At 38.9% G+C, this 25650-nt stretch overlaps 2 protein-coding genes across 18 annotated transcripts in view; one reads left to right on the top strand and one right to left on the bottom strand.

Annotated features, from left to right (window-relative positions):
• Window positions 1-21: 21 nt before the first annotated feature.
• DNAI7 (dynein axonemal intermediate chain 7) lies at window positions 22-24785 on the top strand. Of its 14 annotated transcripts, none has more exons than XR_012675344.1 (17): window positions 22-98; window positions 1347-1367; window positions 4723-4804; window positions 6333-6424; window positions 7619-7720; window positions 7923-8024; window positions 10627-10764; window positions 12649-12795; window positions 13969-14072; window positions 15560-15839; window positions 17626-17728; window positions 19998-20164; window positions 21102-21246; window positions 22058-22272; window positions 22995-23134; window positions 23367-23480; window positions 24441-24785. XR_012675344.1 is itself a non-coding variant. In XM_075160873.1 (17 exons), the coding sequence occupies exons 1-17, from the start codon at window positions 96-98 to the stop codon at window positions 24714-24716; spliced, it is 2259 nt and encodes a 752-aa protein (XP_075016974.1). In that variant the 5' UTR covers window positions 22-95; the 3' UTR covers window positions 24717-24785. The 14 variants fall into 14 exon arrangements, 13 of the variants coding, with proteins under 13 accessions (XP_075016974.1, XP_075017020.1, XP_075017073.1 ...); XM_075160873.1 differs by having other exon boundaries at window positions 22967-23134; XM_075160893.1 differs by lacking the exon at window positions 4723-4804 and adding an exon at window positions 2244-2301 and having other exon boundaries at window positions 74-98; window positions 22967-23134.
• Window positions 24486-25650, bottom strand: part of IRAG2 (inositol 1,4,5-triphosphate receptor associated 2) — a 41207-nt gene continuing 40042 nt past the window's right edge. For all 4 annotated transcript variants that reach the window (XM_075161024.1, XM_075161006.1, XM_075160997.1 and 1 more), the window contains one exon: window positions 24486-25446. In XM_075161024.1, coding sequence (XP_075017125.1) covers window positions 25203-25446 — 244 coding nt within the window. In that variant the 3' untranslated portion in view covers window positions 24486-25202. The remainder of the gene's footprint in view (window positions 25447-25650) is intronic.

Genomic DNA, 25650 nt, shown 5'->3' with positions numbered 1-25650 from the left:
GGCGGGGCGGTGGGAGGGAGGAAGGACGCGATTGGCGGCCGCGAGCACGTGAGAGGAGGGGCTGGTCGCCTAGGCAACGCGGCGGCGGCGGCGCCATGGTGAGAACGGTCTGGCGGGGGCGGGCGGCTCAGGGCGGCCTGGGCGTCTCCCCGTTACGGCCGCTGGTTCTGGGGGGCCGCAGCACGGCGGGCGGGGGCTGCCGCTGCCCGGTCCGGGTGACTAAGCTGCCTGCGCCCTCAGCTGCTGCCGCTGCCGCTACTGCTACTGCTGCCGCGGGCGGGCGGGCGGCAGCGGCCGGTGCCCGGGCGGTGGGCCCGGGCGGTTTGCCGGTGCCGGTGTAGCCGCAGGGCTTTGAGCTCCTGCAGGTAAAGAGGGCAGGCAAGAGCAACGGTAACGGGCGCCTTGAGACGCTGCTCAGGTGGTGAAGGGGATAAGGGTTGGACTGAAGTATTGCACGTGGGCTGCCGAGGTACCGGTGCGTGGAAAAAAAGATTTAAGACTGAAAAAAATCAGCTGAAGGGCGCGCGAGCTTTTCTGCAGTCCCCTCATCTACCTTCTTGCGCTACGGTTTGTTACTATGGCTGCTTGGCGTCAAACCCAGCGTGGAGGTCACTGACTCGTGGTTGTGAGAATGGCTCCGCCGTAGCCAGCTCCTCCGCGTTCCCGGGCGCAGCCTGTCTCCTGCGCCGTCTTCCCCCTTCTCCGCCCCGCGGGGAGTATGCTCGTGTGGGGAACTAATCACACTGCGGTTACGTAAATTCACATGGCAATATTCAGACGTTGCATAGAAAAGGTAACTGGTAAGTCAGACAAGGGATTTGCTGTTAGATGTTTGGCTTTCTAGAACCTGCCCTTATTTCCTGTAGTCGTTTGGAGAAGGCCCCTAATTACATTTCTTCATCTCATGTGCAGTTTCCCCATAAATGACAAAAGACTCGATGGTGTTTCTATGTTCTTCTAAGTCATCGCATGATGTAATTTGGTGTTATTAGGAGTAGCACACAGTATCAGTTGATGAGTTCAGAAAACACTGAAAACATTTTGTGACACAATTATGTCTCAGACTAGATTGCATAGTTCATGTACATTAATTTTTTAACAGTGGGAATAAGTAGATATATATCTATAACCATAAGTGTAATCTAGTCTGATAAATTATGATGGTCTGGAGTTATGTGTTAGTGGCTAATTTTCGGCAATATTGAAATTATTGTCATTATAGTTTTTCAATAGTTAATCTCATCTAATTTTATGGAATAGTTGTATTTTCTAATTATTCCTTTATACTCGATACTCTGTTCTCTGATGCTCACTTTCCTTTTTTTTTTTCTCCCCTGATCTTCTAGGGTCCAAAAAAGAAAAAAAAGGTAGGTAGGCAGAAATATGCTCTATTTCACATACAGCATTTTGACCCTTGCAGTGGTCATCTAGATAGTGTGCCAGGACAATTCTGTTATTTTGGAAATTATATGAGTAAAATTACAAAGCACTTCATACTGAAATTAAAGTAAGCATCAGTTACTTCTGGACTTAATGTCTACAAAACATTATTTTTAAGGGGTTCTGTCATAATAAAGGTGCTGTGACACCGTAATTGTATGCAAATGTGCTTTTTAAAAAGAAAAAGGTGGGGTTTTTTTGTTTTTTCATCTGTATTTCTTCTGAGCCAGTTGGTCAGGCTCAATCAAATTTGAAAGAGGAACAGGCATCTCCAGGACGCCAAGCTTATGTGCCTTTGCAAGGAGGCTGGGCTGTGTTCCTGCAGAACTACTAGAGAGAAGGTGGCGAGCGCAGCCGCTCTGTGTTTTGCTTGGCAGCGGATGTCCAGGCAGAGAGCCAGCGTCCTGGCTTTGAGCCACGAGCTGGACACAGAACATGATGGGTAGGGGGGACAACAGACAGCAGTCCACGGGAAACTGGATTGCATAAATTCATACCCGTGGATTATTCTTAATTCAGTGATAATGAAATTATCCACCCCTCCCTCAAAAAAGAACACGTTCAAATGTATTCCTGGGAGAATTGTGCATCTCAAATTTGTCAGTACTCTGTTAAGTCATAAGAATGTGAAAAGAAGTTAACTAAAAAGTGATTACAAGTAGTTGAAACAAGCAGATTTTCCATTTTCACTGGAAGAAAAGTAATCAAAGATTTACGGTGGTTTTTTTGTTTAACTGGAAGGCACTGATTCTTCCCCGAAATCTTAATGGGTAGAATTGTGTTTTTTACTGACTCTGTTCTAGGAGAATTTTGCAAATAAATGCTTTGGTAACAAAGGTGATAAGATGCACACTAACTCTGGTGAGTGTACGTTTGTTGTTGGCACTAAATTTTCACCGTTGTTTTTGTTCAAGCTTCATGATAACCTTTGTATTCAAAGTTACATTTATGTATATATTTATTGCCATGCAAAGTAGTGTAAAGTGAATAGCTTTCCAAGTAGTTATTTATATCTGAAAATATACTAGTCAGAATCAAAATGTGAAATAACAGTATTTGTAACACACTTTTTTTTTGTGTGATAAATGACAAAGGTTCTCCTTGATTATTTCTAAGTTCCCTATCAACTGAATTACTTGTAACAATATTTACCAAATTACTAGGAATACTTGGGGAGAGTGGGTGGGAAGACTTCATAATACCATCGTGTTCATTTGCAACTGTCTGGACGTAAGTCCTCTTTTGTTGTCTCTCCCTGTCAGCTTTGTTGGACCTCTTTCTTTATTGCCTTATTTACACCTCTGCAAGAGGGGCACTATGCTACTCTGCTGGATTGGTACCATTCTGTACCCATTTCTCAGCGGAAGAGGAGGATTGGGTTCCTAACAGTTGCCTTTGATGCTGACACTGAGGATGAAACTCATACTGGTTTAGTCGTTTTACCTTACCTGACTGAATCCTTGTAAGCCCTTGCCTCTCACCAGTGATGGCATGGGGACTTGGGATTCAGCTCTCTGATGTGCAACATCCAGGTTAGATGCCTAGGTAGAGAGGGTGTCTCCTCCTCTTTTCGGTGCCTTGCACTCTGAACCCATTTACATTCCATATTTTCTCTGTTTTAAAAAAGTAAACATTTAATTTAATTTAATTCTCTTTCATTTGTGTGTGTCGGTGGTAGAATACCATTGTTCAGCTGGTACGTAGATACACCACCAATGCAAGTCATTTGTTTTCCATGACACCTTGTCTTTTGTCATCCATACCTTTGCTTTCAACCGTAGTTTAGGCTGCTGTCAATCTTTGTTTTCTCTGTATGCTGGAGCCTATGCAGAATATCATGGTTTATTTTCTCATGTGTACAGAAAAAATAGCCTTATCTGTCCCACTCATAAACAATAACGTTGGCTGTGAATTAATTTTCCAGTTCAGTACAAAATCAGCCTCCTTGTCTTTACTAGCTCCATGAACTTGTTTTGATTTACTTCCTGGCCCATCTTTCTCCTCCTGCCACACCCCCCACCCCCCTTTTTTTTTGTTGTATTCAGGCCTTGTCTTTGCAGTATCTGCCTTCAGGAACAGCACTCCTCCCTGGTATCGTTCCATCAACCCCAGATGGAGTCGAGGCACATTGACCGCAAGTTTATTATGCGTGCAATACAATGGCAGTGTTACCTGTGTAAACACTGAGTAAAACTGAATAAAGATAATTTAGTCCTTAGTAACTATGTGCTTGGTGAGGATTGCAACCTTTGGCTGCTTTTGCTATTGCTTTAACAGAAATCAGTGTTTTCCTCTTGTGTGTCTTTATTTTAAGTGCTGTTTTCTAGTGTCAGTGCTGATCCTACAGATTTGATTAAACATCCCACGACTGTGTCAACACAAAAAACAAACGAACACAAAAACCAAACAAAATGATAATAAAAAATAAAAACCCATCCAAGAATCAGTCTTTTTGCTGGTGAGGTAAAAAGAGAGGGTCCATTAGCAAGTATCTTCAAATCCAAAGAGAATTATGTTTTCCCCATCCTAGCTGTTTAAGTCTCTTGAAGGCAACGTGGCCTCATGTGCACAGCTCCAATTATCAAGTTTTTCTATGTGTCATCAGTGAGGAATCTATGAATTACAGGACAAAAATAAGTGTTCTATTTTGGTTAATCCGTTACACAACACAGATTTTGCATGTTACTTACCTCATCTTTTATTTTTTTAAAATGTGTACCCAGACTGCAAAGAATTGATCAGGAAGATAATTTCTGAGAAACCCAAATTTAAACTATAGTTATTGTAGGATTAGCCTAGAGGTTGAACAGTTAACTGTCTTGAGTTGCAGTTAGGATTTAACGACAGAAGAGAGAACTCTCTGTTAGTTGTCTTGTGAAATAGATGCTTCTAAATGCCAGACTTGCCTATGTCCCAAAATACATTTCCCAGTATTTTCTAAAACATTTGAAGAATGTGCTTTCTTAGCAGATCTACCTATTATTCAATTTCTACATTAAAACAAGAGATTTTAATATTCTCCGATTGTGGTCGTGTTCAGGAGTGTCTAGCATAGAATAATATATTAATTGTAAAAGCATATATTGTATCATGAAAATGAGAAGAAAATTGAGTCCAGGATGTGAATTGCTGTTCTGGAGGCTTCAATGACTGTGTAGGGAGTCTAAAATCTTAATTCAGGGATCAGATTAGAAGGGCAATGTTGTAGAGGGTGAATACCTCCCAAAACGTATTAAAGTAATATTGACATTTGTTTTCTTTTAATTTACTGCAAACATTAAGTCCGGTGGCAAAAAGAAAGTTAGCAAAGCTGAACAACTGAGGTTACAGAAAGAAGAAGAAGAAAGGAGGCTGAAAGAGGAAGGTACTGTGCACTTCATTTACAGGGAATGTGATGGCACAAATCACTGGTTTTAAATAAATGGACAGAAAGTAATCTCCCAAACTATATATGTGCACCAATATCTGTATTTCACAAATACAGGTGATTCATCCCTCTTTTCTTGTGTGGGCCAAATTCTGTGTTCCTTATTACCACCTCCCACACCTCACTTTCCTATTAGAGCCATACTCTTTTCTCTAGTTACTTCTACCGTCATTAGGAACTTGGGAAGGAGGATGGCTGAAAGAATGAATTTTTTTTTTTTTCTCTCTTACCATTACCTTTTGAAACATTCTCAGCAAGTTAGAAATGCAGTGTTTTGTGGTTTTCTTTCCCCCCGCCCCCCCACCCTTTCCAAGCCTAGCTATCAGTAGGCAAGAGAAATTCTCTGAAAAGGACTTTTTCCAAAGAAGGCCAACAAAATACCTCTGTTGGCAGGGGGCTAACTGGTGTTCTGAAGGGGTAGCAGATAAGGTGACTACAAACTAGGCTAGACTGAAGTATAGTTTGCTTGGGCTTACTTCTTCTGTCTCTACCGAGTGACTGATTCTCCACCCACTTCTTCGAGATCTTTCTATTCTATATCACTGTGTCCCTTCAAATGAAATCCCAGTTGCATGACTTACCTGTCCCCACCATCTGAATATGTCTGCTTCTGCAGTTTGGCATCATAACTCAATACCCCTGTCTGAACATCAGATCCATCTCTCCTACTTCCCTTTCTGCCGTTAATCCATCCTGGTGGGGGTTTGGGCATGCTATGCCTGCTAGTAATAGTAAGTGACTACTAATCACTCTTAACCTCTGTGGACGGGGGTAGTGGCTCAGGTGAGCACAGGCAGATTTGGGAACTGCTGTTGCTCTTGCCTCCATGCAACACAGATATATTTGAAGTGATTTGCATGCAGGCAGTGACATTCAAGCACTGTTTGGGAACATCTGTATTGACGCATAGGCTGTACTAGCTTAAGCTGAATGCTTAGAGGTTGAAAACAATTTTAGTTTTCACATCCTCTCTGATTTTCTAGTCCCTGTGGCAGCAAAGAAAAGCTAAAACTGTGATCAGGAGTAACTGATCCTGGAGAGGATTTCAATGAAGAAGTAACTATAAGATTGAGGTACCTACAAAAGGTTGTAGGAAAGGACAAGACTACCTTGGGACTGAACCACTCAGGCAGTTTCACCATAGACATTGGGTTAAGAACCTGGGCCTGTCCAAGCTGTAGATAAAGGAGAGGGCACTGTTTCTGAGGGGAAAAAGAGGGCTTGCTCGTCCTTGTCTCCACTTCTACGGTCACAGGCTGATAGGGCCAGTGCCATAGATAGTGTGTTTTAGTACTGTCATTCAAAGTAATTTGTCTCATTTGGAAGATTTCTGCGCAATGTAAGATACACCTTTGTGTTGCTCATTATTATGGTTGTTTTGCCATTAGGTCTAATAAGAAAATAATTTGTCTGGTTTTATTAAGCAAAATATAATTATGCTCTTGATATATTTCCCAATTTTCAGAGGAAGCCCGATTGCAAGCTCAACAAGAAGAAGCAGCAAGACTTGAAAAGGAGAGAATTGAACAAGAGCAGATGGAAAAGCTTGAGGCAAAAGTTAGTTCATACTCAATAGTTACTGAAAAATTCTAATCCTATTTCTAAACTTGTGACAAGGTCTGTAAAATATCAATAATTTAGTGTGAGAATGGGAAGGAATTTCCTTATGTCCTTAATGTTGGGAACAATGTAGAGGAAATTTTCTAGCATCACTAGATTAAAAATAATAATGAAAAATCTAGCCAAATCACTGAAAGGTACTCTTTCATATGATCCCACAAGTTGAGAAGGTAGTGAGCTGGACTAGTAATTAAATAAAACACATTACATGTAAAGTCAAGAGAAACGGTGCTGAATTTTTTTCTATAGTATTCTTTCAGGAAGCCAATATTTGGCTTAGTATTGCTTTGATTCAGAAAAATTCTCTAAGACAAGATAGTCTTGCCTGTTTTTGATACATAAAGATGCTGTGGTTAAATAACTTTTGGGATATGTGATACTCCAGTTTGAATAAATACTTCTTTTTTTTCCATTTCCACTATACTTTCAATTGGATATATTTTTTATGTTCCCCATAATTACATTTGTGGCAGTTGTGGCAGGAAAATTTTGGTATAAATTCTAGAAGTGATTACTTATTAGGACAGATGCAGTGATTTGTGCACGTATATATATATGTGTGTGTGTGTGTTTGAATATGTATGTTTATTTTTCTAAGATGAATGGAATTCAGAACAAAAACTGATTGGTAATATCTAAATATTTTTGTGTTTAAAAGAAAAAAAAAAAGATGTACCACATTTTATTTTTTCCCCCCAGAAAAAAGTCACTCTTGCCTGTGCCTCTTGTCCTTCCCAGAATTTTGCCCCTAGAGAGAAGATAAATTTAAAATAATAAAAATTATACGGAAAAAATAAATCATCTTGCACACATTTTTCCAACATGTGCTTACATTTTTCATCAGCTCTCTTTAGAGGTAGTTCCAGGATGATGATATGGAAACTGTTCAAGTGAGAGGTTAACAATCATGTGACACATTATGTTTATCATATGGCTCAGCAACTAATGTAATGACAATAACATATTGTGAACTGCTGCAGTCTTCTCAATTAAATGTTTCATAAAAAAGCAAGTTATCAGTGTTTGGATTGTTTAAATGATAACTCATTCAAATATCCTAAATTTTTTTCTTTTATATAAAATTATTCTAAGTAGTAAACCAAATATTTAACTCCTCTGATATATGAACAGGATCAAGAACGAAGGGAATCTGAACTAGCAGAACTTCATTCACTGGAACGGAAGTTTTTGTCTGCACAGCAGTGGAAAACAGATTACAGAGCACATGCAAAGGTAAGCTTTCTTTCCAAAATTCGCTCAGTGTTGTAGAGGTTCGACAATGAAGAGACTTTAGGCTATGTCTCCATTACAGGATCCAGAAATGCTTCCATTTCTTGAGCTTAGGTGTGTGCTATGACTGCATTTCAAGTTCCATCTCAAGGTAGTAAGTGGCCATCCTCACTCTCCTCTATCTTCCATACTTTGGTGTACACAGAAAAGAAACATTGGCAAAGAGAAGCCTGTCTGGCTGATCAAGGTATTAGGGCCCCACAGCTTACCCCAGCAGTCAAGAGGAATTGCGGTTTCAAATGTTCTGGTATTTGTCCTTCCTTTTCTAAATCTTTAATTCATTCTACTTTTAAAATTCCATAAAAAAAGCTCTACCAGGGCTTAAAAATATTTTTGTAGAATTTGAGACAATTGACATTTGTTCCAGTGGTTCCTGGATATCACAGGTCATCATTTGGAGGGAGATTGGCCAAAACTTTGAAGGACATGGCACAAATCTGGGTCAGATATCAGGGCTGGAAATATGTGAAAATGCAGCTAAGAGTTAATGTCTGCAGTTTAGGGTGACATACATGGTGGTTGAATCATCACCCAATAGAACTATATGCCTGTAAAGTTAAATTTTAAATAGTAAGGTATGGAAATACACTAGCAGAACATTTCACTCTTGTGAATCCATCTTGCAGAAACATCATTCAGTAACAGTTTGATATGAGATTTGGTCAGTTTGGTTCCAGGTAAGGTTAAATAAACTTGTGGACACCAGGATTTTCTCTTTGTCTTGCATATTGCTTAATCCTTTATAAAGCCTCTGTGGAACAAATTTAGAATCATAGGATAAGTCACGTTAGAAGGGACTTCAGAAATTCATATAGTTCAACCTCCTGCACAAAGCAGGGCAAACTCTGAAGTTAGATCAAGGTGCTCAGTTGGGTTTTGAAAATTTCTAAGGATGGGGATACCACAGTATCTCTGAGCAACCTTTTTGGCAGCTCTGCAATTTTTCTTTAAATCCAATTGGCATTTCCCTTGTTACAGCTTGCGATCATTGCCTAATTGTCATGTCACATCACCCCTGTGCACATCTGAGGAAAGTTTGCCTCTGACTTCTCTGTAGCCCCTCTCTAGGTACTGGTAGATTGTAATTATCTCCTCCCTTAGCTTTGTTAGTCCTCTCCAGATGAACAAAGCTCAGCCTTTCCTCATGTGACATTTTCTCCAGTACCCTAACCATCTTAATATCCCTCCTCTGGACTCTCCAATTTACCACTCTTTCTCTTGTATTGAGGGACCCAAAACTGCATACAGCACTCCAGTTGTGGCCTCAGGAGCCCTGCAGAGGGAACAGAGGTCCCAGGCACACTGGTTACACTCTTCCACTGTGCCCTTGGCATTCGTTGCCACAAGGGTGCGGCATGAGAACTTCACAGTTACCTCTTGACACCTTTGGATGATGTTTATTACCTTTTTCAGTTGGTGACAAGTTCTGACTTTATTATTCTTGTGAACAAGAGAATCTGTCAGTCATTTTGAAAGGTGACAGTTGTTTATGGATGTTTCTGAAGAGTATTTCTTGGAAGGAGAAACAAGAATTTTTTTGTTTTGAAAAGCAATGGCAAAATAGAACTATTATTTTAAAAATAAATCTTCAAATAAAATACTGGTAGATTATAGGAAATACTAGAGTTTGCATTAGTCTGTTGTTAAGAATATTTAGGGCAAAAAAAAAAAAAAATACCAAATGCTGAGTTTCCATGTTCATTTCTGAACAATTTCAATTCAAATTAACAGATACGCTTACAAATTTTCATTAAAATTACCCTTTTTCTCAAAGAGCAAGTGCTGTTATTTTTAAGGATATGTTTTCCTGGTGGTGAAACTGAAGGTCTCTTTTAAGTGCAAAGATGTAAAAAAAAAAAAAGAAATCAGATGTTTTAATTACTGAAGACTGATCAGTCTTTTATACAGGAGTTTCCAGTGCACTGAGCACTCGCCTATTATTGCTTTTTTTGAAGTCAGTAGGAGTGGTTATGGAAGTGGTTGGGAATGCAATTATACAAGCGCTTTTGCTTTAAAAGATCCATTTTACATTATAATGCATTCTTCAGTAACATTGCGTTATCAATCTTCACAGTAAGCAGGGCAGCAATATTTCCTTAATATCTTACTATATGGATGAAAAAAATTACATTAGAGGTGATAAATTGATCCCATGAGCCAATGTTAAGCTCATGTATAGAGTTAAGTGGGTTTAGCCTGGCGTGGATTTTTTTTTGATTCCCCCACCTATAAGAATGACTAATAATTGATTTGAAAATAAAATTATTCAAAAAAAAAAAAAGATCTAGGACTTCACATTCCCACCAGAGGTTTCTGTAACAGCTGAATTGGTGCTGGTGAGGAGGAGGAGATCTCCTTCAAAAGCAGAGAAAGGAGAAATAAACATGTTGGAGTAGAAGGCTCTTAAGCAGCTTTATTGCCAGCGTGGGAATTTTCGGTTTTGTTGGCAGTATCTGGTTTGAGAACCATCTGCCTCTTCCACCTGCACTGGTTCCTCATTTATGTTCTCAGTCATTTATTCTTTCAGCCCCTCATTTGTGGCAGGTGCTGAATTCATTGGTTTTGTAGTCATGCAAGCTCTACCTAGCAGAACAGAAACCACTAATAAATGACTAAGTATGAACAGCAAATGTTAGGTGGGCAGAAGTATCTTAACACATTAATATCAGAGTAAACCATTTTTTTTCTGGCATAGTGATAAGCCAGGTGGTGATACAGTCCTGTTTAGATGCAGGTGTGAATGTATCACTGCAATGTATTTGTCTTTCAGAATCCTCCTTTTTTTTGTAATAATGATAGTCATTTGCACCACATGCCCATATCTACTTTTCTTTGAACATTTTCTGTAGTGGGAGCATTACCTCAGTTGTGATGGAAGTCCTGACCCAACTGTACTGCAGGAAATAAATACTTTCATGAGTTTATGGCGTGAAGATCAAAACGAGGACATTCATCTTGTGATGGAGAAGGGAAAACAGGTGCTAAATGTAAGTGTTAAAGTGGTATTTTTTAGTTTAAACTTACCAGAACACACCCTTAACAGCCCTCTCCCCCTTTCTTTTTTTTTCTTTTTTTTTGCAGCCAAATGACTGAAATTGGCTATAACCTTCAAAACCCAGAAGTTTTTCTTCAGTTTTCACATTTTTTTAATTACCAATTTATTCTTAACTCTAAAAAAGATGACTATTGACTTTAAATATGCAGTGCATTTAAGGGATGTGTGTGTAATGTTTCTACACTGAGCTCTAGTATTCCAACATCCATCTTCCCTGCTATGTCTTGAGCCAGAACATATAAGTTCGTGTCGTATATAGATGCTTCAGTGGACAGCAGCCTTCTTGTGTAACACAGCCAGTAAAGTGTCATTCAGGAGCAGCAGTTCCCAAAATGCAAGCCACCAACCATTGACAGTTTGTGAGGCAATTTTAAGCAATTTGTGGCTACTCTGTAAGTGTAAGATTTTATTTTCATTTATGCTAACTTTATAGTGTTTTTCAGAAAGTTAAATGGGGTCTTCCAGAAATTGGGGGTGAATGTCACATGCGTAATACAACTTTCATTGGGCTGGTTGGTTCCGAGCGTTAGATTTCCTATCTCGCAATGCTTGCCAGGTGCTGCAATTTTCACTTTCTGCATACTGCCTTTTTCTGAGACAGCAGGGGATGTGCCGGTCCTTTCCAAGAATTTCAACAGATAACTCCTCCATTCCTCTTCTACACTGCAACCCAAGCAAAAAGCCTGGCAGTTGCCCACTTCCGTTCCTTCTCACCACTCTTCTCCCTGCTGTCATGTCTTTCCCACAAACACGCTTCCTGCCCCCGCTCTGTGTTTCCCATCCAACATGGAAGCAGTTACAGCTACTTCAGGCCCTGTGAACGTATATTACCTTGCACTGTATGCTCAGCAGAGTATTATGTGATACTAGAACACAGGCATTTTTGTTTCGCCCCTACTGGAAATGCAAGGTGATGTCAAAAAGATTGGCTGTCTTCTCTTGGTCTGAAGCACTTGAGCATTTCCTTCCTGTTCTCCATGTTTTTAGAGGAAACTGCTAAACACTCTGAACTGTGAGGTCATGTAGATCAGCAGTTCAGAGTTGACAGGGACCACCTCAGTCTCAAGGAAGACCATGTTAAAGGTGCAAAAAAGACAGTAGCAGTTACAATTCGGCTGCTGCTTTGCCACACCTTTAACGAGCAGTGGCACCGCGATTCCACAGGCTAAGAGGAGGAAGAGTCTGGCAAGTCTGAAGGGAGGCATAAAATGTAATCTGATCCTCCCTTCATCTCAGTGCTGCAGGTCCCTTTCGCTAGCTAGGAATTTTTTAGTTCTATACAAGCATGTAGTGGAAGACAACAATGTAATGACAGAGTTCCAAACTTCACGCTAAGGATTGTTCGGAAAATTAAAATGTGATTGCTGTATGTCTTCCTATTTTTTTTTTTTTAAGATTTCATAGCTGAGATTATTACTATAGAAAATATGCTTCCAAAATAAAGCTGTAAGCTTTTCATTAAAACTAATTTTTGACCAAAATTTTCTTCACATGACCAACTGGTTCAATAAATGATCTATTTCATAAGCTAAGATTTCACAGCCCACAGGTTAAGGAATGAAGGAATTGGACTAGAGGAATGAAGAAAGGCAGACTTGACCCTGGAATTTCCAGCACTTTGCATGGTTAACTGTCTATCTGATAGTGCTGGCTTAGCACAATTTCTAGAGATAGAATAGAAAAAAATTACTTCTGCAACCAACATGTGTTTAGGTACAAAGGAAGCAAGTTTGCCTCATTTTTTATGACAGAACACACAGTGTATTACGGGTGGTGTCAAAACAGAGATACTTTTCCCACATATAATGTCTTCTAGTTAATTGAGAAGCTGCAGTTTATTTTATTGGACACACCACCAAATGAGATAACAGAAGAAGAAACAGTGCAGTACCAGGAATCTATTCTGGAATTGCAGAATCTACTTCATCAGAAGTACAATGGAGCAACAGAACACCTGCTTAAAGTAAGAAAGTTTTACTACTTCAAAGTTGTAATATGCCCAATGCACATAAGGTTAGCTACAAGTGTCTTGTTGTGACGGTTGGTTTTGTTTGTTCATAAATTGTCAGAGACATGAGTATTTCAGTTTCCAAATTTAGTATTTGAGTTTCCAAATCTTGTGTATAGCAGATACCAGACTTATATGTCTTCAAAACCTCTGCAAATCTTAACTTTAGAGAGGAAATTCTCATCGCTAAGACATTTAATATTAAATTATTGTGACATTTTGTGAGATTTGGAGATGTTGAAAACGAGGGGTGCTGTATGAAATTTGTTTCCTATTTTGTCTCAATGATTTAAATTAAAGTTAGTTGACTACAAAAAATTGCAAATGTGAAAAGCAGGTCGTAAGGTTAGCTTGTACACATTTTTTAATACAAGTTAATATGACTAAAATATTTTTTAAACTGAGATCTTGGCAAGAGTAAAAAATATTTAATCAAGAAAATGAAAATGTACTTGGGAATCAGTTTTCTGGTTGTCTAGGTAGTGATCCGGCTTGCTATTTAAGTATATTAATCATATATGTAAGTAAGTTTAGCAAAAGAATATTGCTAGAGGAAACAAAAAAAGGAAAAGAAGTAAAGCAAATAGTGAACCAGTTGTATGTTTGTTCACAGTCAAAACCTCTGCAAATTAAGAAATGTGAAATTCTTGATCGTCTTTACGATTAAACTCCTAATGTAATTATCATTTCACAAGTTGTATATTGACCAAAATATAAAATAATCTATGCAGTGGCTGTGGGATAGGCTGTGGGCTGTGCTTTCTTGCTCAGTAAGTCTTTTTTTTTTTTTTTTTTTAAACTTGTCCTGAGAAGTATTTTTGTGGGCACATGATTAAGGGAGATAGGCAGTACCATTGAAGGGGATAATGAAAGATCCCATATTTGGCGGAATTTTGACTGACAGAATTGATGGAGTCAGAGGAAGAAAAAGAACATAGTTCAAATTTTAACAAAGAGATTTGAGTCTATAACTGTTATGTTTTACTACATAAATACAACATACTTGAGCTTGGTCTGGTGTATTTTTATTCCTACATGTCTTTTCTTATTTATTCAAGTGTAAATGTAAGTAAATCAAAGTGATATAAATAAGAAGAAAACATGATTTAATCTGCTTTTTCTTTGTAGACAGCTAATATGTATGAAGATTCTGACACTGGAAATATGCAGGCAGTCATAAAGGATAAAAATGTTACTTTTTGTATTTGGGCCAATCTGAAGAAGAAAGTAAGGTACAGCATACTGAAATTCTTAATTTGAAATGAGGCCTGGACCTGTCTACCCAAGTCAAGTAAACACCAAGAACCAGTTTTTCATAGTCTTTTTCACATTGAATAGCTTTTGTTCTACGGACTCCCAACTGATGGATTTCATACCAACCTGTTGCTAAGGAAGGTACTGGTTACATCAGAGTTTTATTCAAGGAACAGGAGTGTTTTATATATGTAGATATATGTATAAAAAGATATATATATAAATTTTGTTTCTTAAGATGCTACAGAAGAACCCTGTTACTGCCAGAAAAATTTTTAAAGGAAAACAATGAAACTCATGCAGAGAATTGAAATTCCTCTGGAAGTAATGTTTCTTGCTGATGCATTAAAATAGTTTCTAAGCTGTTACAGTTTCTTGCAAAGCAGATAAAGGATTCTAGAGCCTGGAATATCCTCCATAGTGGCTTCTGAATCTAAGACGTTTTTTTAATTAGATTACCATTTAACTGATATATTTTTCAAAACAAGACTTTTGAGCGCACTTCCTACTCCCACTCTGCAAATATGAGGAATAAATTGGTAAAATTTGCCTTGATAAGGATCTGTTGCTGCAAGCTTTGCTAAGATAACTAGAAGGCTGGGTCCTGAGCAATGTCAGACTGACCTGCAGGAAGAGCCCATTTGGGTTGGTGTTAAAGCCTTTTGGTCAGCTTAGAGATGCACTTAAAATTTTCAACCAAGAAAATCTTCTAGTTGCTTTACTAGAAGATTTTTAGAATGTGTGACTAGCTGATCTTATCAGAAAATAAGTATTATTTGAATTGTTCTGGGTTTGGTTGGCCAGGAATTGCAATGAGCAAGAAACTTCCATATCTGATGAAAGAACCCAAATTCACAGGTTAGATACTTGACTTGATGCGAGTTGGCCTCCTATGCTGCTCTTAGCCTGTTTCTTACACTCACAAAGTTCGGTGGCTGTGTAATACTGTTGATCATCAAAATTACCTTTACGTCTGTGTATCTCTTTGGATTTTATGTGGAAGATGCTGAGACTGATGTAACGCAGACAGCTGGTGACTTCACCTATGTAGGAATTTGCCCATTAAATTAGTCTGTTTTACCAGGAATGTACTGTGTAGAAGAGCTGCCGTCTGATTCTGCCTCCTTGCCCTCCTATCAGGACCGTTATTTTTGCAGCTCCTGATCCCTTTAATGCAGTTACAGCTTTTCTGGAGGGGCTTACAGACAGCTGTCAGTACAAGACAGGAAGCGTATCGTGACATTCCTCTCTATTTCTTAGACTGTGCAATGTGACAAAAGAGAATTTAGGTAACTTCTAGTGTAAAACATCAATTATGAAGAACATCAACTTATGAAGAACATCAACTTATTGAAGTTGAAAGTTTTGAAGTTTGAAGTTGAAAACATCAACTTATGAAGAAATATAAAAATAAGTGCTGCCAAGCTTACTAGGGAATGTAATTTTTTGTAACTGTTATTTACAGGTTCAAAAATCACATATTTTATGATACACAGCATGGATTTGACCTTCCAAAGTCACTGGCTGTGAGCAGTGTTGCTGTTCGCATATTGCATACTTATTATGACCATGTGTCTCCACTTTGGCTGCACTGTCAGAGTGTGCCAAGACTGGAAGTCTTAGATAGCAAAGAGTTAACTCAGCATTCAAAAGCCAAAGTAGAAGAACCAGAAGAAGAGGAAAAGACAGTCAGAGAAGAGCCCAACATGCCCGCTGAAGAAGAAACGTGTTCTGATGGGAGAAAGGTAGGTAAAAAATCCCGCAAAAGGATGTTCTGCACTGCTGCTGTTACTCGAGGCCAACTCACAGTGTAACAGCTTCTTAATGTGTCCTATGCCGGAGCGAGCCAGGTTCTTAAATGTTTTATAGGAAAAGGCAGCTTGTGTTAATACTGTGCCATAGATCTTCTCAAGGGAATGGAAGGATGGATGACCAAGGACTGTCATACAGAAGGTAGAAAGGGAAGCTTGGACAGGGTGTGGTAGTTGCCACGCAGTTGACATGCATGAGTTGGCATTTGGTTGGCAGTTTAAGAGTAGGATCAAGCCATGAGGAACGTCAGGTGCCATTGTAAGATATTTCCATAAATCTGTGACGTATGTCCAGATTCTGCTTCTGAGAAACTGACAGCCCCATAAAATCACTGCAGGAATCCAGTATTAGGAACATTTGCAGCGTGCAGAATAGGATTCAGTTCAGCAGGTCATGGTTGTGCAGTTACTTGGTTGCTCCGTGTCTGCATGCTGAAGCTTTGCCAGTTAGAGGGCTTTCCCGATACCGCTTCTGGCTGCTGGATTCTCTTCATCAACACTCTTCAATGGAGTATGTTGGCTTTAGATATTGTGGCGGTTGCTTAGTTTTGTATTTTTCTTACTGGGTTTGGGTTTTTCACTTTCTGCGACCTGCAGGTAAATGACTCGGGTTCTCTGTCTAAAATTTCTGCACAAATAACTGTAAAACATCATGTTTTATGCCGCCTTAATATGTTTGGAGCAACAACCTTTGCCTTTTTCCTTTTCAGTCCCCGGCACCTTTGTAGTGAATCAGTGCCTGAAATTCCATTTTTCTTGGTTCCTTTTTTCTTTGTTGTATGACAAATCTTGTCTTTTGTCAGTTTTCACCTACATTTTTCAGACTTTCTTCAGGCTCCTCATTTCATTCCTTCTCTTTTTTTTTTCCCAGCTCTTACTCTCTTTCTCTTAATCCAGTTTTGTGAATTTTCCTGTTCCCTCTGAAGACTCCACTTCTCTCAGCTACTGCAGCCTCTCCTCCTGTCTGGCTCTGCTTTGAGTTCCCCCACGTTTATGTGCTAAACACTTCTTTCCCCTCACTTTCTGTCCTGTTTCAGGAGATGTGTGTTCTTCCCGCGCACTGGCAGGCACAGCACAGGGTACAGGAGGTGCCTGTGCCTCCAAAGGGGTGGCTTGGACACCGAATTGCCATTTGTCTACCGCTGTGCTTCCAGAGGAGTCTGCTGTGACAGGGATGAGTTCGTGTCTGGGTTGGAAATCTAGGGTAATGTTTTGAAAATAGAAAACAGTGTGAGAAAGGGAATAAGTATCATGGGCAAGGCACAGGCTAAGACTGCAAGTGGGGGTTCTGGCAGAGTTTAGGTACGGCTTTGGATTCAACATTGGCTTAAGTTTTCTTTGTGTCACTCTTCTAGCTGTAAAGTTAGCAAAAAACATAATTTTTGAGTGCCCACACTGCTAAAAAGGTTAAGTGCTTGTATGGTACTTGGGGAGATCGAGATGGAATTTGCTATGGAAATGAAGTAATTATTTTATGTTTATCTGTATTTATATATCCGGTTCCAAAGTTGGAAAGTACCTTTAATCAAAACTATTTTTGCTATCTAGGTAGAAATGATTTCTCCTCAAACCTTGACCCTGTAGCAAGATTGGTGCAAATGTTGCTGGAGGAGTGGAACTGTACTCTTTCTCCTTGGGCCTCCTTGAAGGAGGTGATACCCTCTTCTTTTTTGTGTCTATCTTTGACTAAAGAAAAAAATGTCTTTTGCTTTTTATATAGAGTGCTATCTCATTCAAAAAAACCAGCAGTAGCATAGCTGATAAAAATGAGACAGAGGAGGAAATTGAGAAGAAATCAGAAATCTTGGACATACCATCACAAGGTATTCGGTTAGTTTTTATATGCAGCATTACAAAAGTACTTATTCTAAATATTTTATTTTATATATGGAGACATTGTGATATAGATCTCTATGCAAATGGAACAAAGTTTATAAATATATTGATGTTTTGATAACACTTCAGTTTTGTTGACATTTCTATTAATGATTGTTAAATGCAGGGAGAAGATAGGACAGAGAGGAAAATGGATTTTGTCCCCACACTTATTTTAATTTACTTATTATTTATGTTCATGTACATGTTTATTATGTTTATGTACATTTGTGTATTATTATGCATATGTTTATGTATGTTTATGGGTGAGACACACGATCTTTATGAATCTGCCAGGCTGTCTAGTGAGATTGACTTTCTCAGAAAAAAATTACTCAAATATGTATAATGGTGGGCACTCAGGTAGTGTAGATATTACTGAGTATTACTTAAATGTGCGCTTAAAGCGAGATACATGCTGATACACTTTGCTAAAAGAGGGCCTAATTCTAGGAACTAAAACTGTTTCTCTGTCCCACATAAGTAAGTTACAAATTTCTTCAGTGTTGTGGTGTCCTTTGGTTTAATAAGAGGGAGTTTTCTTGTAGTACTGTCTCAAATAAAACAACTGCAAACTATTCAGCATAGTTTAGCTGAACTGTACAGCCTTTTCTTTGTTGTGAAAAAACCCAGAGCCCACCCCACACCACTTTCTGCTGAGCACAGTTCAAGCAACCAGTTGTCAGACTAGACCCTAAAGACCACTCACACAAGGTGGGTTTCAAGAGAATATGAAGAACTTGGGCTTCATTTGGAGGAATTTGCTATTTTATTTCGGTAAGGCTTTGAAAATCCCTACCATAGTATTAGGTGAAATGTATGTGCACAGAAGTTTACTAATTATACCTGAATGTCTTCAGGCTTCTTCATCTGCTTTAATAAGGAGAAAAGGCTTATGAAACTATGGCATGCTAATGATTTGCAAACCCATTCAAACACTTTCCAGAATAGAGTTTGAAAGGATACTCCGTTACCACAAATTCAGTGAAAACAGGCAGCCAGGTAGATGAGAGAGAAAAACCAGGAATGCAGCAACAGGGAAAAGAGCGAGAACTACTGCAGTTCTCTGGATTTAACTTCATTGTACCAGTGTTAAGAAGTTAGTTTAGCTTGGGAGAACGAATAGTTTTGTTTAGAAAACACTTAAATATTTTTGTATTATTATTTTAAAAAGCAAGTTAAAGTGCAAGCTATCACTGTGGCTGATGATAGTAAAATGGTTTTTACTTCCTGTAATTTTTTTGCTGGGAATAACTGCAAAGGAACATTATGTTGTTGTGTGAATACAGTAGAATAAAACCTCAGCATAATGCAACTAAATCTGACATTATAAAATTAACACCATTTTCATTTGTTTTTTAAAAAGCTTGAAGACAGGTTATATAGATATTTGTCATTTTTTGAGATTATGTCATTCTCTAAAAGCAAATTTCAAAACACTTACAGTAGCTGTTTTTACAGTATTGAACACTTTTTCTTAATCCCTGTCAACAGTAACTTCCGTCCTCCTGTAACATCCGGTACAATGTTTTTATGTAGGCTTGATTGTTTGGGTGTTTTTTTTTTTAAAGAAAATATTTCTAGGCATTTTTGTCCATGGCATTGATGCCTTCTAATAACATTTTCCAATTAATTAAAACTTAAATTCATACATATATGTAATATATACATTATTATGCATAGAAAAATATGAATTATCTTTGTTATCTGAAAATTTTGTTCATGTTAAATCCTTCTTGCTCTTCATAAATATCATCTGTCTTTCACCTTCAGCACATAACCTGTAGGTGCCTTATGTCTTTTTATTTGCCTCATTTCTTTTCATACCAACACAATCTTACTAAACCTGTCCAGACTCTACTGTATTGTATACGTGTGAAATTCTTCTGTGATTAATGATGTGACTCATTTTGTCAGTAAAACGTTATTCGTATGTAACTTCGAATTGACTACAAAGTTAGAGCAGAGATTAATCTGTTAACAAGCTCAGTACCAAAACAAGAAGTGCTTTTCATTGTCCAGCTGTCTGTCTTTCCCCACATTTCAATTAATTGTTAAAAGATGTGGGGAACACCAGTAGATGGTGCTGAAATGCTGCAGAGTATAAAGCACTTCAAGCACGTGGGCTTTTTGTGCAAAAGTGAAAAATAAAAGTGGGAAATTTCAGTGTCTTAGTTTAAGCATCAAGTTAACTCATGCTGTTTGGTTATTTTTTAGTGCAGGATCCACTGATGCAGGAAGAGACGAATGAAAAAGAAGAGGCAATAACTGATGAAAACATTGTTGATTTGCAACAGTTTGTACCGGTGGGTGGCGTGTACCACATTGATGTACTGCAGCTTCCACCTCAGGTCAAACAAATTAAGGACTGGAGTATGGTGGAGGTGAGTGAGGAAAGAGATTACACCCCATGCAGTCCTCTTCTCCGTCGTCCTTGAAGAGCTGTTCCTGAGGTGTGCCACCACTGTACGTATATAGTGTACAGGGTTGCTTGAGAGCAAACTAAAGGACCAAGTTTTCAAATCATTTTTCAATTACACTTGGCCAATTTTTGGAGCAGCTGGAGGGAACAGATCAGCCTGCACTGAGAGAGGTGTGTGCTCAGTCAGTGCTCATCAGCGTGGCTAGAACAGATCGGTGTGCTGGAAAATGCTCTTGGCCAAAGTAAAAGCAAAGAGGGAAGTTCGTAGTTTTTCATATGTGAAAGGTACACTTAAAGAAGGGTGGTTATAAAACTACTGCCAATTCAGTTCCAGGCTCTGCAAGATATTTGAGGACTGTAGCCAATATGTGCTCTAGTTTTCCCACTCATGGAGCCTGATGCAGCACTAACCTACCTCACAGTTTTTACTGTGAAGCTGGAAACCTTTAATAAGTGAAATTCCATACAAACTAAGAAAGCGGGGCTGTGGGCAGATCAAGAGGCATGGGATCTTCATTCCCAGACGAGCACACAGACCTGCACTACTAGTCACATGTGACCTTTTTCATTCCCTTTGACAAAGTGGAATTATGTCTGCTTTTGCCTCTCAGGTGCTCTTGGTTTTTTTTGGAGACACTGACTATGCCTACTGGGTGGCACTGCCTTAAGGGTACCATCGACAGCACATGAAGGGTTCAAAGGCCTGTTGGTAGTCACCCTTCTACTGTCTTCCACATTGTAGTTGGGAATGCGCAATATTAGCAAACCATTAATACTAATAAATTTTAAATGGTGTTTTAGGAAACTCTGCAGGTGATTAGGTGGACTTAAAGGAAAAAATGTAGGCTACTGCATTTTCTAATAAAAATGTTATCTGTCCTTTTCCCGTCTTGCCAAAGTTACTCGATGTTGGATTGGAGGCATACCCATATCCCCCAGAAGAGGCTGAAGATGCCACACATCCACCGATACAGATAACGCTTAGGCTTTCGGACAATGTGATGTATTTTGAGGATCCTGTGATAGCCCGATGGGATCCTGCAGGTACGAACTTAGGACATAAATTTATTTTAAGTTTGAATAATGGAATTTATACCTGAGTTTGACTAATTCCAGAATCCAGCTCTAAAGATAAGAGCCAATTCAGAGCCCAGAAATAATTTGGGGACTTCAGTGTTAATTGATTTGGGGTTGGGTTTTTTTTTTGTTATGTTTGGCTTCTGCATCGTATCTAATAATGGACTGCTCCTTGAGGCTTTTTACTGTAGCTTTTTAATATGACTGGAAAAAAATACACACCATTTAATGGGCAGTAGTACAATTGTATACCACAAATCAAGTTTTGCTAGGGTGCAGCCATGTAAAGTCCACTTTGAGCCAAATTAGCTCCTAACTACATGTATTAGTATTAAGTGAAAATATGAAAATTAAATGTTAAAAACCAAATGTGATATTCTAGTTGTTAGATAAATACAAAATACCTCTGACTTTACGTTCATGAAATAGAGTAGAACATATTAAAAAGGTTTGATGTTTGAAGTTATACTTCAAAACGAGCTTGTGGACTGCTATATAGCAAGTAAGAAATGACAGTTATATTAGTATATTTGTATTTCTTTTGAGATTAAGGAGAAGCTTTCCTGTCAAAATTAGCCCAATCATGTACATAAAGACAATTAAAATGAGGGGAGTTTTTGCCTTAAATGAATTCTCTCTGTTTTGTGCCTAATATTTTATCTTAACTGTGAATATTAGTTAACTTAGGATGTCTTTGCTAACTAATTCTTCCCCAGCACATCTCTCAAGCAGAAGCTTTACATATACATCTTTGCATTTTTTCATCCCTTTTGTAAAGGCCAACAGTGGAGAACTGATGGCATCAGCAACATAATGTATGAAACACAAGAAAAGAGTATCACCTTTGAGATGGGTGCCTTTTATACAATCGCACTTCTCCAGGATGCTCATCTCAACATGCCATATCAGGCATGGGAATTGCGACCTACTGGCACGGACGAAGCACTACTTATAGTTACTACAGTCTTTGCAACAATTCAGATAGAAATTAAGGTACTGTAAATAATTTTTTTTATAAAACAGTTGCAGATTTTTTAAAAAATATAGAATTATTACAGTGTCCTTTATTAAGAACTTGGGATGCTTCCACAAGAGCAATTTGAATCTCACATTTGAATCTGCGCCGGTGAAAATGAGGGAGGATCTCTTCCTTTCCAAGCACTGTAAGGAACAGTACTGGTGATTTAATGTCAGTTATTTTCTGTGAGCTGGTCAGAAGAAAGCATCTGTATGATTGTTCTGCAAAATTCCAGTAAGTGCTTTGATACTGATACTACCTTGCTGAATTCGGGACTCTCTCGCCAGCTAGAGACTTAAAAATTGTTCCTCTCTCCTCCCAACTATACCAAGAGAAATAAAAGCACTTCAAGCAACCGACTACTAATGCTACTTGTTCCTTCTAAAGGTTCAAGTTACCCATGATTATCCATATGCTTATTGCCATATAAATCAGTTCAGTAACAGACATGATTTTAAAAGCATCAGTATGAGCATAAGCATGGGCCAGTAGACCAGTGTCATTTCTGAAAAGTGGCTTTCTTCAGGATACGTGAATGGAAGTTTACAGCCCAGAGTGGTAGATACTGTATGGGATATCCAGAATAGCAGAGATATCAGTATTTGATGCCTGAAGCAGGAAGGAGCTTTCATGACCAGTAAGTTGCGCTTTCCCTGGTTTGTACAACAGGGTAATCAGTGTATGTTGTCTTCGGTAGTGGTGGAAGAGAAGGATGTGCTTTCCCATGTCACAGGAAAATGGATGAGTCCAGTTGACCTAAGAGCAGTTTTGAAAAAAGCTGGTGTGAATATTTTCCCAGGAGAGTATTCTCACAAGTATGTCTCCGTGAACAAGAAGGTGAGTGCAAGAGTAGATGGTTTTCCTTTTGTTTTTTTCCACCTATTTTTCACTTGGGTAACATTTTCTTGTATGAAGACCTGTTGTACAGAATTGGGTGGCAAGCATACAAATGTTCTGCCAGCTTAGCCAGTGGATTATGGTTAAAGCAAGCTTTTTCTTACATTTGTATAACACAGGGAATTAGACTGAATGATACATATATTTTCTAACTTGTGCTTTTGCATTACAGGCTCCCCTAGCAGAAATTAGGGCATATCAACAGATGGCACTGGTTGCGTCTGCTTTTGCTTTTGCCTGGAGCAAGTGGAATCTAGAAGCAGGTCAAGAGCAAGTAGTGTTCAAGGTTTGTGGGTTTAGACTAAACTTCTAGAGAAAACCAGCACAGAACTCTATCACAGTTAAAGAGGCAGAAACAATTAACTGCTACAGTTCTCAAACATTGTCTTCATTGCTCTTGGTGCAGCAGTTTTAAGGTTTGGGGTTGACTACTTAGCAGTCCTCAGTGCGTGTCAGTAAAACTTCAGAGCCTGCTTCTCCACTGCTTCGCAGCTCATGCATTTGTGAGATCTCCAATGGGACACGCACCACAGTAACAGAGACACTTGCTAATGTGCTAGGATGTGTAACTGATAGGTCAGCCAGTGAGGCTTTAGCCAAAGCTGGGGCGATGCAGCTGGATGCTGATTGTCATGAAGTATCCTGTTGTAGGGGTCCTCTGAATAGCAATCTGATCTGCAAGTTTTATAATTAATACCTGGAAATTTCTTCTTGTCCATATGGGGTTTCATTTGTTCCCTACTGTAAAGGGGGGAATAAGCAACTTAAGCATTGATTTGCTTCCATCTGTGAATTAGAACACATGTGGTTAAAACTTCTCCCAGACAGACAGAAAAACACTCCCAGTTGTGGCTGTAGATACAGAACATACCATACTGTTGAAATTTTGAGAAGCTTTCCCACTCTCTGGAGTTAAAGGCATGTGACATACAAATATTTAGCCTAATACTTAATCCCAGAAGCAAGAACTAAAACAAATGATGCCTGTTGCACCTAGCTACTCTCTCCACAGGAGTCAGGAGCAGCAGCTGGAGTGGCCAAACCTTGCATTTTACACAGGCAAACTAGATGGAAGATTTTGGTGTTGGTACAGTGTCTCTTCAGCACAGAGAGCTAATATTGTTTTAGGGGTTCAAAGCAGCACCTTGGTTTTGTTTCTGTATTACACTCATGAGTATACCATACTGGAATTTATATTGTCTCTGTCACGGGCTTCATCTTACAGCACATTTTTTTTCTGCAATAGGTAAGTGAGCATCTTAAAGCAGATTCTGTCAAAGACAAAGACTGGTCTCTTTACATGTTTAATGGTCAGAAAGCACAAAAGCTCAAGATCACCGAAACCAGTGAAGCTTTTTCAGAAGAGCTAGAAGAAGATTCTGAATTTCACTCCACACTTTACCATATGCTTAAGGACTTTGCCAGCAAAGAAGCAATTGATAAAGTGGAAACAGCTAGCTTCTTGTTTATTGATGTTGTGTATCAGCTACTACTTGCTACAAGAGTTTTAACATACTCTTAAGTACTGCATGCTTTCCTTTAAAACTTTATTACCAAAAGCTTTCAATAAAGTTACATTTCAAGTCTTGAATCCTTTTCTATTCAAATCATTGGAACAGCTTCAGTGACTAAAATGAAAACATTTTATTTTTGTTAAAGCAAAATAAGTTCTTTATTCTCTTGTGGCTAGACCACTTAGTCATTTATTGTTAGCTATGTTCAAAATTACTAACTGTTTTATTGTAAACCTGAATGGAACTGAGACCCTTTTAGGTACTTGTAAAGATTACTTTTGTCAGAATGGGGGGGGGGAGGGGGATGGTGGATGAATTGTCAGAATGGGGGGACAATTTTCCATTTCAAGTCATGCTTTAAAAAAAAAACTCCCCCAAAAAACACCCACAACCCAACAAAACAAAACCTAACATGTAACCTTAAATATACCATCTCAGCTTCTCACACTGTTATCCAGAACTTGGAAGTATAACTACAAAAGTCAGAACCTTTGTTATACTGGGGGTGGTCCATTGTGTTGAAGTCCTGTATATGGCCACAACAGTTGCTGTAGTGAAGTCCAGGAGTCCCCAGTTCCTACAGGCGCTGCATCTGCTGGTCTTTGAAGAGACAGCCCAGTGAGGAAGCTCGTAAGAGCAGCAAGCAGTACCAGGATGGAAACAGAAACCCAGAGAGTTTTGTTAGCGTTGGAAAAGGACGTCTTGAAATGGGATGCCCACGATGACATTAAATTGCACCTGCACGGAAGAGTAAGTCATAGAGAGGTTCAGTTTTTCTTCAAAACTTGGAAGCCCCCTTCCCACCCCACTCCCCCACCCCAAAAAACCCTAAAGCAAACCAGACCCCACAAACAACATACAGATCCTTGACTATCAAAAGTGACAAGGTTGTTACTGTATTGGGAGCTATGTACAATGGTAGCTTGTGTTCTGGGTTTAAAA

Source organism: Calonectris borealis, chromosome 1, assembly GCF_964195595.1.
Source record: "Calonectris borealis chromosome 1, bCalBor7.hap1.2, whole genome shotgun sequence".
Lineage (NCBI taxonomy): Eukaryota > Metazoa > Chordata > Aves > Procellariiformes > Procellariidae > Calonectris > Calonectris borealis.
The sequence above is the reverse complement of the archived record's forward strand: the minus strand, read 5'-3'. Positions and strand labels throughout refer to the sequence as shown.

Bases quoted from the DNA above. Each gene is read 5' to 3' on its own strand.
- DNAI7 (XM_075160873.1), top strand. The intron at 10,765-12,648 runs GTAAGTGTTAAA...AATGTCTTCTAG, and splicing joins AGGGAAAACAGGTGCTAAAT to TTAATTGAGAAGCTGCAGTT. The intron at 21,247-22,057 runs GTACGAACTTAG...CCTTTTGTAAAG, and splicing joins AGCCCGATGGGATCCTGCAG to GCCAACAGTGGAGAACTGAT.